Source organism: Hesperophylax consimilis, chromosome 7 (genome assembly GCF_061612785.1).
Source record: "Hesperophylax consimilis isolate HC1 chromosome 7, BYU_Hcon_1.0, whole genome shotgun sequence".
In the NCBI taxonomy this organism is placed as follows: Eukaryota; Metazoa; Arthropoda; class Insecta; order Trichoptera; family Limnephilidae; genus Hesperophylax; species Hesperophylax consimilis.
In genome coordinates, this window is record NC_142842.1 from 38,056,693 (window position 1) to 38,075,803 (window position 19,111).

Consider the following 19,111-nt stretch of genomic DNA (forward strand, 5'->3'; position numbering starts at 1 on the left):
AACTTCAAAATGACGACAAGCACGTTGAGATATTGCGCAAGTCGTACTGGAAAATACAGAAAAATCAATCGTATAACCATCCATCGGTAAAAAGGGTTTTGCCATAATCGAAAGTCGTGTAAATTGGATTTTTAATGATAATAAACTCAAGAAGCACTTGAAGTTGGTGCGCTGGGAACCCAAATTTTCCGGGTGAGGCACGGCTGGTGGTCACTGGCGACTCTGTTTGTTGAGTTCGTTCGCAATCGGAAAGATTCGGGCGATATCGACAGCCGCCATACCCCCCTTCCTACTTCCCGCACTGGAACAAAAATTAACGCTATTTCGCAAGGAATATAGACTCCATCTATATACCTCAATGGCAATAAACTACAATAAGTTATCAAATTGTTAAGTACATTTTCATCTTCTGTTACCAGAGGGAATTTAAGGGACTTCAAATATAAATTAGGAAAGTAGTGTTTTACCTGCATATTCTGTGCCATAATAGGCTCAGAAGTGTTTTAAAAGAGTGCTTTGTCCTTCCTCGAAATTTTCAGTCAATATATCTATCTTTTTAAAATTTGTGATACAAACGTAAAAACGTCTTAACAGCCTAACGGATGTCACTCTTATCTGTCTCTCCACATCCCCACTGTCGTTAAAGTCTGTGATAATATGTCCCAGGTATTGTACTCTTATAATATCATCCATTTATGAATGTACTCACGCCCATTTTTGTGCATGTATGTATTGTCTTAAAGATGCAAACATCTAAGTTTGGATCTCATAATGGATTAGTTTTGTCGACAAAGATATGAAATTTAATTAATTGATATTCCTTATACAAAGAACGCGGCTTCCGTTCGCCTGTAAATAAGAAGCATCGCAATTGCCAGTTGGTTGTTGATGGTATAAATATATATTTATTTATATTATTTTGCTGTTTTGTTACCAGTTGGTTGTTGCTAGGTATATATTATCAGTGCATTCGTTCTGAATTCGAGTCACGCGTCCGACTTTCAAATCGTGATGGTCCGAAAAGGTCGTGGATGGGTCCACAAAAACATGCAAATTAGTGTCAGAAATCAAAACACACATTTACATTAAAATGGATGATTCATGAAGTGGTCAGGTGGAAAATAAATGCAAACATTTCCTAGAATCCTCATCTGATATATAAAATAAACATTGTTTTTTTTGGCACACAAAAACAACTAGCGCCGTTTGTAGGCGTTTTTTAGATTTTTAAATGTCGAACTTGGTAATGGAATTCTATGATGTGTTTTTGTCATGTTTTAGATATTTGTGTCAGCGTAAATGTCACAGCAAAGCTATATTTCGCGGTGTGAAATAAAAAAAATCTTTAAATTTTTGAAGCAGAGAATGGACGGTTATCTCGAAAGTATTTCCTCCTGGGGTAAAAATAATCTCGTCCAATTTAATGTTTCCAAGACCCAATCCTGTCTGATTACGTCTAAAAGGGGTCTAAATGATAACCTAGTCTCCTTCAACGGAAGCAATCTTCCGAACAGGCCTTCCATTGATATGCTTGGTGTAACTATAAGTGACCAGCTCAGGTATGGGGGCTCCATCGAAGCCAGAGTAAAGCTGGCCTCTCAGAAGCTGGGCGTACTGTACAGGGCCCGCAGATACTTTAATAGTACACAACTGCTGACCCTGTACAAATCGCAAGTGCGCCCTACTGTTGAATTTGGCAGCCATCTCTGGTCCGGAGCCCCTAAATACCTGAAAAAAACCCTTGACTCTGTGCAAAAACGGGCGGTCCGTTTGATAGATTCCCCAATCTTAACAAACGGACTGCAATCTTTAGAGCACAGGCGTCAGGTAGGTATGCTGTCCTTGTTTTATCGGTATTGCAATGGAAGATGCTCTGATGAACTAGCGTCATTGATCCCTTCGGCACCGGTGCGTAGTCGGGATACACGCCAAACGCGCGCCCAACATTTGTACACGGTTGACATTTGTCACATGAGAACGGGTCGCTTCTACGATTCGTTCTTAAGTTCAACAGCTCGGCTGTGGAACGAACTGCCGGCCTCTGTGTTTCATCCCTCCTACAACATGGGACTCTTCAAGACCCGTGTTCACTCCTTCCTCTCCACAAAAAGACCCTCCACACAGCATCCCCAAAGATGACATAGGCCCTGAGGGAAATTATTTTCTTCAGAGCCTCCTGTGAGGAGTTAATGTAAAAAAAAAAAATAAAGTTGAAACCAGTGTAAATATTTTTAATTAATCAATCAATTTTGTTCTCAATGGTGTCTTTTAATGTTTTTTCCGGCTAGGATAAAATGTCAATAATTGGAAGTCAAGAATCTAATAAAATATAGTTTCTGCTTATTTATACGATTACACACGCAGAGATTACGATCAATTAAAATTCCTTAGGGTAGACCGAGGCTATTCGGATCATTTTTTATGTTTTCTTGAAAAAAATTAAAAATAATGCATTTTCGAAAAAATTTTTTATTTAATACTAAGCATTTGACATTTTTATATGTTTTAATTTTAATGATCATAAAATAAAGTAACTTTAAAAAAACATATGACTATTACTGTAGACCTCTCCACTGATCCGAATCACCACATATATATGTGGTGATTCGGATCAGTGGTGGGGCAACTCGGATCAAACCCGAAAAAATAGTTAAGTATGAAAAAAAAACAAAAACAAAAAATAGGTTTTAGAACCTATTTTTTTTAGAATTTTATGAAAGTATCATGACACTTATTACACTCTTATTGGCTTACCCACCGCACAAATAAAAACTTTCTTGTCGTAACATTTTTCGTGGCACCATTCTTTGCAAGAAGAACATTGAATCCAATCTTCCTTTGGAGGATGTACAAAAGCTTCATTGCAATAAATGCAAAACCACTTTCTTGAAGCCCCAGCCGATGAAGAAGCTGTTACGGAAGATTTTTTAACTTAAAGTCCCGTGGTACCTTTTCATTTGAACTGTAATTTTGGGCGGTTTTTGGCGAGAGATCATTTGATTTCCTTTGCGTTCGAGGCTTTTATTTTTTCTTCAGTATCTTTACGCAATTTGGAAACGTTTACTGAAGATGTAATATGAAAAATTGGCACCTTTGCAACGCGGGAGTTCTTTTTAGTTGGCACATCCTTTACAGGAGGATGTGCCAACTAAAATTATCGTGTATGGGATTCCGTAGCTCACAGCAGCACTGCGTAATCCCATTTCACCAGATTTTACTTTCCTAACGGTTTCATCCATTGCAATTTTCGACCATGATTGATTAGTCGTCTTTTTCACATAGTTGCGCACCATCTGTTTCAAATAAAAATATAAAACAATTAACGCACCGAATTTTAAAAGCATTAAAATATGATCCAAATAGCCCCCTCACCGTCGGTCCGTTTAACCTCACATTTATTAATATGATATTTACTCAAAGTAAAGTACAAAAACATACAAAATGCAATTTATTGTGCTTTAATTCTGTTTACTGTGCATTTGATTGATAAATATATAACATATGAACATGACTGAATAGCTTACTTTTTCAGAAAAAACACTAAGAACGCAGAGAACAATATTACATCAGGCATTTATTTGAGACGTAACTTGTACGATCTTCACACATATCGATTTTTAGCAGTCAACCCACGCAATCTTTAATATCGGTAATTTTACTATTATGACATACGGTAGATGGGGACGCTATGTCTAAATTCTTTCATTGTCATTTGGTTACAATAGCCGAGATATATCCATATTGCTTAGCTTGATCCGAATAACTCACCCGATCCGAATAGCCTCGGTCTACCCTACTAATAAAACATCATTTAAACAATGTTTTGTCTATTTGCCTTCACGACGATACAACGAATTTTCGTTGTAATACGTGTTCCGACATCATGATAAGATATTTGTAATTTACTAAAAGTTTATCAGGAAACCCGTTAATTCATTTATAAGGCAAAAATCACGTTTTTAACAAAACGTACTAAAAATTTGAGGAGATTTTTTATAAATTACCTGCAATAGTTATTTTTCTTCGTGCAGTCCCGTGAATTATCAGCGCACTGAATAAATGTTAAATGTATTTTACAAACTGTTCATCCGGCTAACCAAACTTGGAAGATAAACACTATTTTATACGTTGCATGCATATAACAACATTTATAATTGCATTAGCAATTGCTTTAATATTAACAGCACTTGTACGTTTTCAAATCTGTAATCATTTTTTTGAAAGCTGAAAAAACAATTACTCATGTAAATTTGTTTGTAACGAGAAGGTAGGTATGTAAATAGTTAAACATGTGAGAACTTCTTTTTAACAATCGAATTTAATTAATAAAAATGTGGTCGTTTTATCTGTTAACATTCATAAGTAAGAACATAACATAATAAACTATTAGAAAATTCTCATACATGTATGTAGGATATAGATATGAGTCGGTTGGCCTTTGTACGAAACAACATGGACAAATACGATCCTATTGAATAAATTAGTACCGACAAACTTGAAACATTCAATAAGGTAAATCTAATATGTTATAACCGGAAAATAAGAAATATTGGTTGTTTTTCCGACAAATGTGAGATATAAAATACCGATAAAAATCATAAACTGAAAGACGTATGAGTAATACCGACAAACTTGAATTTTCGAGAAATATAATACCAATAAAATTGATAAATTGCAAAGCGTAATACCAACACGCACGATTGACTGTACAAAATAGGTAAATCCTAAAAAAATAAAATTTATTAAAAGTAATATCGAAAATATTTGTAAGACGTAATATCGAAAATATTGTAATAGAAAAGAATAAATAATGTAATATTCTAAGACGCAATATCGAAAAATCTCTAATAGTCGTACTACACAAAAAATAAAAATAATTATCCGAATAAAGAAAATTTCTTTCGATTATCTATAATTATATTAAAATAATTATCGTAACTTTCAAATGATTTTTGAGTTCAATTGATCTTTACTTATAAATTGAAATGTCTTTTCACTGTTATGCGTTAAAAAAATACCATTATATAATTTGTTAGTTTTTTTCATTTAAATCCACCATTGCACGGGAACATCCATTACTAAATGACGTATTATGTAAAGTTGTACTTTATATTGCATTCACGCGTAATTTGACATTATTCGCAATTATAACTGCGGTGATGTAAGCATCACCCATTGAGCTGCTTGCAATGGCATAATACCGAAATTATTAATGATTATTGCAGTCCAGCGTTGAACAAAGCGCACTATTAAGCCACGTTATAAAGCGGCATGAATACATTAACATTTATTAAATTTAACATTACAACAGGCTAATGTCGAATATCGAGTATATGAAGTCTAGTTTAATAAATCCTGGCATAGCATGGGTCGTGTTTTAAACATTTATTATGAATATAGATTCAATCAAACCATTTTGATTGCCTCGCATCTCCTTAGTACGAAAACGGTTATTAATAGTATAGAGATGAGTCGTTCATGAACGAGCCGCACAATTGAGTTAGCTCTTTTTGAAGAGCCGGATTCTTACGACTCCAGGTAAACCGTACCACAGCTCAATTGAACGGTTACTCTACCAGGAGATATTTTAGGATAATAGTGCCATTAAAATTGTCCAAGTATTAATTGATAATACATACAGAGAAGCAAACAATATGAAATATTAAATTTAAAAAAAAACTTGGTTTCATCTCAAATGTCATCTGCCATGAGTTATTAAACTATGTACAGAGTAACGACACAAACGAGAACGGAGTCATCTCGTACGAAATTGCACCGTCATTTAGAAATGATTTTATGTGTTTGGCTTTCTCTTTTCGTGACCCATGTTTCCAGCCAGGTACTATGTACTTCTGCCTACTTATACTATGTTTTTTCAGTCACCCGTTTGCTTGTCAGATGCTCGCGTGTGATGGTTCTCTCAAACTTTACACGGATACACATTTTGCATTATGCACTTATTGCGACACAAGCAGGATATTATAAAACAAGAAGACTTGAAGTAAAACTACACTTGATATTTGATTATGATCATTTAAGTCCGGGGTTTGTCCCCCCGGACAATTTTTTCGTAAGTTGTAGCAACTAAAATGACATTCATAACTATATTCAAAACTCTATTTATTTTCAAACATATTCTTGAATAGTTGTGCAATTATGAAAAGAAGTAAGAGGTAAAAATGAAAATTAAAAAAAATCAATTGGTTATCTCTTCCGTATCCGGAGTACGGCCACATTTCAGAAAACTTTGTGCGATTTTTAGGTTAGAAACACGTCAACACATACCGCTTCATAAATAAGTTGTTAAAACACACTTCATTACAAAAATATATAGTAAACGTTTCGACCAACTAGGCCTGAAAATAAAATGATATAGTACAAAATAAAACATTTAATGACTTACTTTTTAGGCGCTTTTTCGCGACGAAACGTTCGACATGGTCACCACGGCGAGTCATACTAACGTGCATGTGGCGCCATTTGTGATTAGGGTTAAGAACATAAATAAACCACTCAATAGATCGATGTTTCGGGCTTTTTGTGTGAAACAAATTGGGTCTATTTAACCATAGATATGCCAATATATAGACAGTACAATTCTCATTTGGAGCCTACTTATTATACTATACACCAATGAAAAACTCTGAAAGTTTATTCCATAGAATTTTCATTGGTGGATATAGTTAGGCAATCATGTGACGTCACATGATTGATTAGAGTAATTTGTGAAATAACATAATTCAATCAAATAAAATTAACAGCTTGCTAGTCGAAAGCCTTACCCCTCAACCAATTTATTGAAATATGCCTCCGTTCTTACAATATTTGGTGGTATAATGGTCAGCATAGCTGCCTTCAAGCAGTTGATCAGGGTTCGATTCTCGGCAGGAGCAATTTAAAAAAAATATATATATATTTTTTAATATAATTTTAATTATTTTATTAAAAAAATGTTAATTTCAAAAGTCTGCGCTAGTTTTATAATGTTTGTAAATCAATCTCTTGATATTTTTGTTTGCGGCTGCGAATTAATTGATTTTTAATGTAAATGATTTCCTTAGTTCAGACGCACATCGTTTATGCTGTTGTATGGAAGGCATTGTAAATGCAAAGAACGTCTGGTTTTGATTTATTTTTACACGCGAGTATTTTGGCAATATTACGATTTTGTACCCAGGATAGACGCTCTTTAAAATATTTATCATTACGCCAGAAGATCTGACAGTATTCTTTAGGTCTTGGCAATTTAATAAATTTATTTATATTTTATACGCTGGTAAGGGCTTTTACAATCATTTGGTAAGCATTATAGTTTGGTGCAATAGTAATCAATAAATAAAAGTTTGCTATAAGTTATACAGAAATTCAATGCAGAAGAATAGTATTATACTTAGCTTAGTTATAAATATTATTGAGATATGTTACTATCGCCTTCTTGTAACTCTATTCCGTGCAGTTAAACATATCTTCAATTTGTGCGATATTATTGCCAACTGCACGTAATATAGATACAAGTGAGTATTTAGATTACTATAAATTTTCGATTTTAATTCAGCTCGATTAAATTTGCAGTTTAGTTCAGCATTTCTTCAGCCATTAAAAGTTCTAATTAAGATATTATGTCAGATCCAGATTTACCCATCCAGTGAAGCCAAACTATTTACCTCTTTTACGTAACACCCTTGATAATTTCTCCCAGTTTTATAACCAATGTATTTCTTAACACCCTTGATAATTTCTCCCAGTATTATAACCAATGTATTTCTTAACACCCTTGATAATTTCTCCCAGTATTGTAACCAATGTATTTATTTTCTTGCAGCTCCAAATGTCCCGCCTTCCCGCACTTCCCCTCGCCCTGCGACAGGACGCTCCTGCTGTCGATCTGAAGAAGGACGACGCACTCCTCGCCGAGGAACCAGTCCATGCCAAGAACGAAGAAAAACTGCAGGTTAGTCCAGTTTTATTTATTTATTATTCTTTTTAATATTAATATCATACTAAAACTGCTCCCAAACGGAGAAAAATTAGAATGGCTGATCCTGTTAAAAATGTGATTGCAATCCATTTCCAAATACAACATTAGTCCATTCAGTATATATCGGAAGACTTGTTCATGCAGGGGTCCTTTTACTGATAAAAATAATAATATGTTACAATCTTAGAATTTTTATGAACACGTGTTCCGACATGCTAATAACATATTTTTTTATTTATTTTGTTTAATTTAAGTAATTACAGGATAATTGTTATTATACATGATATTCATTGAACATTTCAATTACCCAGTTAGTAGAAAAATTATAATATTCGTGTTTTAACGACAGTTTGCTAGGAATACTGTCAATTTATTCGTTGAAGATAATTCTTTGATTATTTAATAAATTAACAATATTCAATATCAGTAAGTTTTCTCAGTGCAGTACTGTGGTATCATGATTGCTAAAGTGCACTGTTGCAGTGTTTTGAAGACTGAAATAAGTGGGGAAAGGAAGGGATGGCAAAGATGAATGTGGGGGTAGTACTTGGCTATTCAGATCTCGTCACCGTACTAAAGCCATTTAAAGCAAATTTTCAATTCTGTATGTTGGTCTTTCACCAGGGTGATACTGAGTGTATCTACTACTCTGAAACGTGCCTCAAGTAAATAATTTTATGTTAATTAAATGTGAAAATGCACAATTAAATTGAACCAAAATTTTGTGTACCCGCGACCCACGGATTCGTAGTCGAGAGCCTTACCTGCTAAGCACGAATGTCGCCAAATAAGCTGATAATTTCATTTGTAAAGTCATCTTTCCATCTTTGTCTAATTTCTCCTCATCTCCCGAACCTTAACTGACGTGTTTGAATATTGCCAACAAATTATTTTAATTTTGTTATTTATTGTTTTGGTGTTTAATTCGTAGAACTCCATTTAATTTTTTAAAATAAATTTAAAATAAATCAAATTTAATAATAACTGTGACATTATCAACTGTGACAAACATGACAGTTTGATAATGGCCTCAAAAGCCGAAACAGCTGTCACATTAAAACTGTAAAAATAACAGAAATACTCGCAGAACTTAATAATTATTATAACATTATTAAATTTGATTTATTTTAAATTTATTTAAAAAAAAAATATTTTTAATCAATACCATATACTTGCTCTATCAGTTTTACTGCAACATATAATAGACAACTTTTAAAAAATAAAAGTAGTTTTTCAACTTATTTAAAAAATTATTTACTGTCGCGTGTAAGATATTTCGCGGTTCGAAGGCTAAATCATTCCTTAAAAATCTACACATCACCTGAAAATTTTTTAGTTTACGATAAAAATGTGTTATTTTTTGTTTTTCTGCTATTAAATTATCTATGCTGTTTTGATTGCTGATGTTAAATGTCTTTGTTTTAAATCTTTTTTACTCATTTGTTGCTTACCTTCATTCTAAAACTCACAGAGGATAATAGGTTAAGTGTGCCTTAATTTTATGTTAAAAATATATTCTTTGTTATAAAAGCTCGTTAAATTTTAGTAGAGATTGCTGATTGATATCATTCGAGGTTATTGGTGTAAAAAAAACAGACAAGAAAACGAAAAGTTTTGTTCGTTTTAAACAACTAATATTTTAAATTCTAGAAAATGTATAATTTTATTTTGTCCTAGTATTTTATCAGATATCATTGGGATTGAAAAGTATTTTTTTTAATTGATAAATAACGATAATACTTAACAAGCCACATCATAATATGTATTACGTAAATAACGAGTAAAGGAGATATCAAAGTAATTGATTTTAATAACAATTAAGATGTAAAATAAAACTATTTATTACAATTTACATATTCATGATATCAAAAGAATTTATAAGACAATTTAATTATATTTATGCAATAAGTGATGCAAAGTACAAAAGGTTATAGAAAAAACTCTTCAAGCACGCAGAATCACAGCATCAAACATGCAACTTTAAATTGATTTTCCAATATACTTAATCAAATAAATTATATTTATAGAATAAGAAAAGAAATAAGAACTTTCAATAAGGAAAAAAACAGATTATTTTACTCGTGCACAAAAATTGTAATTACATTACTATTCAGTGATCAGACTTATAAAAGTGTTTTTTTCTGCCCTGATAATGGAAATCGTAAGGTTGACTTAAACGTTAACTCACGGTAGAGAAAGCGCATCACGGCAAAATACCATAAAATAATATTAATTTCATAAAATAATTATGTCAAAAAACACATTAAACTTATATTGATCGGTTCAATGAACAGATTTACGACGCATAATCTTCAAGTGTTTATTTCTACTCTTTTGAGAGAAAACTTTGTTTTAATAGGTAATTAATCTCTGACACAGATGCAACATTTATTAGCACCGCAAAAAAGTATGTCAAAAAACACATTAAACTTTTATTGATTAATAAAACTATTGACGTTTAGAAAAACAACATCGAAGGTTTATAATTTCCTCATTAGAGTAATCCGGTTATATACTAAAAGGATTTATCGTAATTATATGATAAAATAAACTGATCCACAGATTAAATATTAATATTTTTTCGTCATCTTATAAGACACCGCAATAGTGCGCCTCCGTAACTAGATCGTTTTTATTACATAATACTGAAATTCTACATTTTATCCACTTGGCTTTTAGAAACTTTTATCCACCACTTTTTTGTAGGTATGAATTTTCTTGAAATCATGCACGGATTCAGAAGGTCACCGATAACCCAGACCTTTAATAAAATTTATCGTATGATTTAGAGTGACATTATAAATAAAAGCATTTCTAGAAAAACGTTTTAAAAATGATGTATTGAGCTTAATTTATTGCTAAATCTACTCTACTACGTGTTGCGTCATACCCATTACAAATATTTTGTTTTGAAGTATATGATTCTTAAGACGGTCTAAGAGCTGAGCTATCTTGCTTTTATGTTATTTTACCTCAGTACTTTACCTACATTAGACTAATTTTCATATGTTTGTCGAAATGTTTTTAATGGAAGGCGTTGTTTCTCGAGAGGTGATGCAACCACACGTAGAGTCCATAGCGCAGAACAATACAGTTTATTTGGCAACGGAACATACAGAACATATTATTCAGTTGTGGCAACATCCGATGGCAGACGTAGACTCATCCTTCTTTAGCCAACATACGTCGATGTAATTACCGCAGAGGTATCATTACACTCACGATGGGAAGGAAGATATTTTAGTCAAGTCAGGACAATTATTGAATATAATTTCATACAGCGATTGTTAGCGAAGGTTTTTTCTAGTCAAGTCAGAACAATTATTTTAATTAACTCCTTACAGCGTATTTTTTGTTATTTTTTTTTTATTTCGGACAGCACTGGTATCATTAGGAGAAAATATCAGGAAAAAGATATGTGATTTATTTGTTTTTGATGGTCTCTGGTGTCTCGTGTAAATATGAAATCAATGACAGAATTAATATGACTGTAATTTGTGCATTTTTTGGAAGTAGAAAACACCAATAGTTACAAAAAATGTAAAAGAGATTGTTGGATTTGAAAAACTCAAAGTGGTTTCATAGATAAGCCTTCATATATGTTTCTCAGCCTCTTTTTCTGTGGGGTTTTTTCTCACTAATTTGCCCGATTAAATAAAGAATCATAATGTTTATCATAAGAGCTCAAACTAAATATACCTAAACCGCTAAACCACTTGTGCCCGGGAGATTTAAGAAATACATGTTGTGAAAGGCGGGCTCAATTAAGTGTTACGTAAGGTTATTTTAAAGTGTATAATCTCTATTCCGATCCGATACATTGGCCTCAAAAATATAATATGGCAAGAGCAACACTTTTTTGGGTTCTTGTCTTAACCGTGCGTTGATATTTTTTCGGTAAAAGCACTAAATTTATTTGCATATTTTTTAGCTGAAAACCTTGCAGTTATTATTTGCAATCATATTTAATTTATTTTATCAAAAATACACCAAAGACAGCCTTATGGGAATAAAGTTAAAAATGTTTGATTTGAATTTTTCTTACTTTATTCCATTGTTCGTTAGATAATTAATGGTTTTTAGGCCCAATTTCTTCAGATTTGTAACATATTTGTCTTGAACACTTTAAGTTTTAAAGTTCATAAAATAATATGTGTTATTTTTTAAGATAATATCTATAAATTTGTACAGCAAAAACAGTAATTATAAGAATAAAGTAAAGTTTGTTTCAAAAATTATTAAAAACTCATTTTGATTCTGATATTTAATATGTATGAATACATTAACAGTGTTTCTTTAAATATGACTTAGGCATTTGTCGAGAAATTTTTGTCGTTTTTCAATATAGCGCGCTCCCTTTCACATTCGTATTTAAATAATATCTGCATTTCAAACCATCTTCTTTTTCTTTTTGAACGCTTACGACGGAGCCTCAAGTTAACGATAGTATTTTTTGTATTTCTTTGGCATTCACTATGTAACAATTTCAATTGCATTAGAAACATTAGAAATCAACAAAAAAATTAATTCAAACATTAATATAGTAAATAAAATAATAGCACCTTGCAAATCACCTCTATTGACAATGTTCCCCGTTATGTTGACTCCTCCCTCCGTTTCCCTCTCAACCCCATCCCCCTCCCTCAAATCCCTCCCACCCAAGAACCAAACTAAATAAAACCCCATATTTCTGCACTTAAAAATTTAGTTTTAAAATAGCTAGTTAATGACACGGACGTGTCGAAACCGGTCGCTAATTTTATAAAATAATTTTATAAAAAAATTTATACGTAACAAATGTACATTGTGAATAATAAAAACTCATTAAAAACAAAAAATTAACGATAGTATACTAGTCCAAAAAGCCTGTAGGCACATAGCACTCTTTTTAAGGTGAATTGCCTAATGCAATTGCCTGCAAAAAAGCCTGTAATTTACAGTTGTTTGTATTTTTTATGTAATTTTAAACCGCTCTTTAAATTAACAATTTCAATAAGTTTGCCCTCAGGAAATATAAAGTAAAAAACGATTGCGCGATAGTAAAAGTAATGAAGTTGTGCCAAAGCCAATGATCCGCAGTTCAATGCACGGAAAAGATAAATAATGAGCCGACTTGAAGACATTCTAAATAAACTGTTGTTGTTGAATTCGTTTTGGGTCAGTTCTGCTTATCTGTCATTTCAGTCGATACTTAACATTTTAACGTGAAAAGTTTTTTTATAAAGGCTCCCATACTAAGGTTCCGCCAGAGTTATCGATGAAACGCTTTTGATGTCGCCCAATATTTAAAATCATCTTGTGGCCCAAGGGTTGTGGCGCAAAGGGTGTGTTTATTATAAAAATATACCATTTTCGATTGCTCGTTAGTTTGCTTATGTCATCGAGCGGGGAGTGTTTTCATATAAGAGCCTGAAAAATCACGCGATAAAGGAATCAACTCCACAACGAAAAAGGTTATATGATTTACTCGTGCGTCGTCGTGTAGATTTTGAGGTGCTCTAAAAAATTAGGTGATAAGAAAACATAAATTTTTCCCAGTGACGAATAAAACTCTTTTTTACGCAAAAAGTAACGGTAATTATAGAAATACTACTATTATCCTAGTGCTCCCTTCTGGTTGATAATGAATTGAATAAGGATAGTTACGATTGTAAATTTAAAAATAATACTTTATGTGTTCCATAAAATTTGTAGTTTTTATCATCACCTTTAAAAATCAACGAAAATAATGCCCAGTGCAATGTTTGTTTTGCATAGATTATAAAGATATTTATCCTTTCTAAATGTAGAATTAAGAAAATAATGCCAAGAGTTAATATAATGTTTTTATTAGAAGTCTATCGTCTTAAAAATGAAGACAGAGAGTAGCTCTCAACGCCAAAAAGGTAGACAACCCTTGTATAGCAAGTCACACTTCAACAATCAACACAAAAATGCAAATCTAAAGCTTTTATTTGCCTGATTTTGTGTTTAATAAAACCTTGCAAATTTAAACACCCCATAATATTTTTACTTAAACATTTTTTTTTCACAATTCATTTAATGTTTTGTGCTTTTTTTTACATAATTTTGGCTACCAATTATGGCAAGAATTTTGCAAATTTGTAGATAGCGACCTCCATTACATTTCTCGTCACAAACATTTAACACGGCACGCAATTTTTTTTCCATCTGAATTTATATTTCATAATATAATAGATTTAGCGAAGGGTTGCCCGGCTATATGGGATAAGGTTTGTCTAGGACTTACGGCAGATGTGTCTGCCCACCTACTGCGTGGCAAACCGGATTGGAAGAAAATGGTTGAGGTAGACTTTTTGACCTTTCCAGCAGGACTCTCTCGACCCATTACCTTGCACCGCAGTTTGAGGGATGGATTCACGCGCCCGTCACTCCCGGATACACTGAAAACTAGATTTCTACCCACCCCACATACGCTTTTTCCTTCCAAAAACTTCCTTTCCTTAAAAATACTCACTACAGAGCACCCCTGAAGATGACATAGACCCCGAGGGAATTCGTTTTTGTCAAAGCCTCATATGAGGAGCTAAAATTTTAAGATTTTTTATTTTGATTTCTGTAAAAATTCTAAAATAATTGATGGATTGCAGTTTTGTGTTAGTTATGTTATTAGTTATGCATTATTCTTCAAAGTTTCAATTTAAAAACATCATTTACTAATTTTGAAAAAATGTTGTGCTATCTATGAGATTCATAAAGTAGAATGTGAAATGGATTGTAAAAGTTTATTACTGATGTATAAACAAATTAATGTAAAAGTTATCACACTAACGTTTAGCATGTCCAGAAAGCGTATCTAATGACTCGAAAAGCCGTGTAAAAACATAGAAATTCTCGAGACGCGATTTGCATTATGGCTAAGAAAAGTAATTTGCTCTGTGTTTTGTTTTTATTATGTAATTGATTTTAACTTAATGGCGAAACGTTAAATCTGTTAACGTAGAAGATTGTACCTAATTAATATGTTACTTTGTTTGTTTCGTCGTAAATGTAGAAACAGAATTGGATATAACACAACACGATGGATTATGAACTCGTAAACTAACTTTCTCATATACTTGTAAACGATTTGAACATTCAGTGAGGTTTTAAAATAAATGTTTTGTGCCACCATTCTGTTATGAAGTCGTTATTCGACCATATCCAACGATCGACATTGCCAAAATCTGTTTAACCGAGTGAAATTTTAACCACACTAAAGACAACACACATATTCAATTATCGCTTATTTATGACTACCATGATACGGGCATGAGCCTAGTATTTCGGAAATAAAACAAAAATCAGTTCATTCTTCCCCCATTGAATATTTAAAAAAATATCTTTATATTCATGCTATATGAATACTCACAAACCGTAGCAAATAATTGTTGTATTAATTGTAACTAGCAGTTAAAAACCCGCTCCGCGGGTTTTTGCTGCTAGGCCCTGCGGGCGGCACTTCGTTGGGCTTCGCCCAGTTTGAGTGATACTAACAGTTACATTTAATAGGTAGATATTAGATCAATGGGTAGATATATAATAGAAAGACATTCTGAACCATTAAACACCCCTCACCCCAAAATAAATCTCGTCAATGAGAAAAATGTTTCCTCTTCCATACCACCGAAATGATTTAATTTTTAAATCGAAACTTAAATTGCAAAATATTTATATGTAATTTGAAAATAAAAAAATATCAACATATTACAATATTACATATAACTTTGGTAAAATAATATACTCTTACCAAAAGACTGTCAAAGTAATTACATTTTTTTTTAAATATATGAAGAATTATTTTATTGGGATAAGTCCTAAAAATCTACATATTTGGGTGAAATAATATTACGCTCTTACCTAACGATTGTCAAAGTAAATACACCAAAACTCTCTTAATTCTTAGGCTGGAAAACCTTACAGGTGGGATAAATTGAGTCAAAAAACAAAACTTTTTAAGCAAGTACAATTTATTATACTTTTATTTTTTACAATCTACAACATAATATTATACACTTTCATTAGGAAAAAATCTCTTTATAAACAATATTATCCGTATACCAATCAGTCAGAATTTGTATAAATAACGATGACTGCGCTCAAACTGTCCATGAGAAAATACTGGTTCAGGAAGTAACAGTCCACCCCGTTCAAAAGTTTGTCCTTGAGATTTATTGATGGTCATTGCATAAGCTAATTTGACTAATTGTAACATCCGACAAAGTGTTTTAAATTCTAGGAATGAAATGTACTGTACCTTTTCTGTTCCCCGTAATGATTTTGGCTTGAATTAAGTTACAGCTGAAATTTTTATAGCACCGCTTTTGTGAGATATCAGCTCAGGGGCGCTTTCCGTTGAAGTACATCCTCATTGATAGCATAAACATGACTATTTTTAGGGCACAATATGGTACGTTGACTCATCACTAAGGCATCAGGAGTTGTATGTGTCTCACTGTATATATAGTGAATAATATCTTGACAAATATTTACATTGGGAATAAGCACAGATGATTCTAATGTTCCTTCTACCGAAGGAAGTTTGCCATCTTCCAAGTCCAAAAGCCATTTAGAAAATATATTTTCACTTTCTAAAGCTCTGACATTTGTTTTTAATTGAAAAGTTTTCAAATGGTACCAAAGTATGCTGCTTTTTATGCAAGCGGCAATTAATTGTCCTCGTGAAGTACGTCGACACACTGGAAGGATCTGACGAAAGTCTCCGCCCAAAACAATAACTTTGTTACCAAAGACAGAATCACTTCCCATGATATCACGTATAGTACGCTCAATAACTTCTAAAGCTACACCTGGTGCTTCATCCCATATTATAATATCTGCTTCCGTTATAATTTTCCGATTCTTTGATGTGACCTTACATGTTGTATTGTCCTGTAAATTGATGGGTAAATTAAAAGCAGTATGATAAAACTCTTTTACCTTTTCGTCTTAGAGTGTGAATTAAAGTTTAGTAAAGGTATGTTTTCCATGTTTCGCCTGGGCCATCAATGAAGAAAAATTCATTGTCATCATTTTCATGTGAAAAAACTTATTCAAAATAGAATTATATGCTTGAAGTTGTACGTCATTGAGTTTGGCAGCCATCAATTCACCTAAAGTGTTTTCAGAAATTACATTAAAATCAGATACTTGTCCAAAACTGCAACTTTCATCAGGTTCAGGTAAGCCCTGCATTCTGCAAGATGAATTCTCCTTCATAAGAATATCCTGTATGTTTAAAAGACAAAGATTAATTAATAGCTGTTTCTTCAGCAACACCACGATGAAAAAAATCTTCAGCCGAAGATCGAAGGGATACATTGTATTAAAATTAAAACAAATAGATGTCTAAGAATTTTAGGCATCAAATACAATGAAGCCTCCGTCATGCACTGCGTCCATTCTCGTATGTCATCAATGATGTTGTCGCCTCCCCGCTGTCGCCTCGTCCACTTTTTACCAGCTGAAAAGACATAGTTATTTGGTACATCTTGATACAGAATAGAGCGTCCCTCAATATCTTTAAGATTTAATTGGAACCACGCTGTTAAAGAGGTGTTCCTTGTAGATGCTTCCCTAAGAGCCTGTTCCTCCCGCCCCTCTACAAAATAAACAGATTGGCTGTCGGGTAAATGTAAAGCCAGAAGTAAAATTGAGTGAGATTGATCATGTATAGATAAGTGAGAAAATCTCTAAAAACCCAGTATAAATAAATAAATACTATCCAAAGAGGAACAAATTTCAACATTAATATGAGCATCATATTTTTTGCTAAGGAATGCATTATATGGAACAACAAATCGATTGTCGATACGTATATCCCGAACAACGTGATTTTCAGAAAAATTATCACGTATCCTGTACTCTGGGTAACCTGCGGAATTATTATCAGTAGCATCTTTAAATGATTTGGGGAATTTTTTAGAGCACTTACCGTATACCATGCAGACTGACCTTGGATTAAGTACGCCACATGGTCCATGAATGTTATTTTTTTAAATAATATGGTACAAAGCCGTTCTTCGGATGGGGTAGTTCTGCAGATACGGCATTATCAATATCAGAAGCTGTAATAAACTTATCTTGGCTGCAAAGTGTAAACACACCATGTAGATGAGGGAGTCCTCTTTTTTGCTGATCAATTACAGAAGTATACACCCAACAAATTACCTTTCCAAAAACATGTTTCTCAGTCATATCATGAATAAATTCCTTGACTTTTAGATGGAAAACCTTGGCTACTATATCAGGCCTGTCCGCGGCCGATTGATAATGTTCCAATTCGGTTGGTATTTCTGTCCATTTGGGATTGCATGTAAAAGTTATGACGACGACAGGACGACCAAATTTACGTACCATTGCCATTGAAACTTGATAAAGTTTATTCACATGGCGTGGTCCACCAGTAAATGAAGATGGAAGAATGACTGTATTACCTGCACATACTCCTCTATCAGTGGCTAAATTTCTTACATGGTTTTGCAAACCTTGATAGCATTCCACTCTGAGGTGTCGTTGGTTTTTCCTAATGTAATCTAGGCGACCAGATTGGTAAATAATGTAAGCATGAATTAAATACTGTTGAAAAAGTTTACCCGCATAATGGATTGGATTAAATATGTTTCTTCGCACTGCTAATTTACTTGCATAAAACTACATAGCAGTTACAGTATGACATTGAGCAGTACAGAAATCAGCATGATGCTGAAAGCCTGGAGTCCAACCACATTTACCTGATGGAAATAGTAGTGGGAAAACCATGGGATCTAAATGCTTTGATAAAGTTGCCATCCTTTGAGGTCCTTCAACATTTTTAGGTTAAACAGCGATATCTATACCCGATGACAAATTCCCGTCTGTCTGCTACGTAAACCATAGCGATATCGTGAGAACTGGTTGGAGCATTGTACCTCTGATGAACGTGTAAATAATAGACGTATATCTCTCACCTGCCCACCCTCAGCCGCAATGCGTATTTCTTCTTCCTCGACAGCTTCTTTTAGTTCAATCATCAATTATTTGCATTATATTTTTATAGCAATCGGCATAACATGGATGACTCATACGCACTCTAACAGCCTCATCAGGATCATATAGATAAAGCTGAGCATAGGAAGGTATTTTACCTGCAAC

General features: G+C 33.1%; 1 protein-coding gene across 2 annotated transcripts in view; it reads left to right on the plus strand.

The window, feature by feature from the left end:
• LOC149422719 (uncharacterized) overlaps positions 1-19,111 on the plus strand; it is a 157,957-nt gene that overhangs the window by 69,271 nt on the left and 69,575 nt on the right. For both annotated transcript variants that reach the window (XM_089633471.1, XM_089633473.1), the window contains one exon: positions 7,823-7,951. In XM_089633471.1, the coding sequence (XP_089489597.1) occupies positions 7,823-7,951 (129 nt within the window). The remainder of the gene's footprint in view (positions 1-7,822; positions 7,952-19,111) is intronic.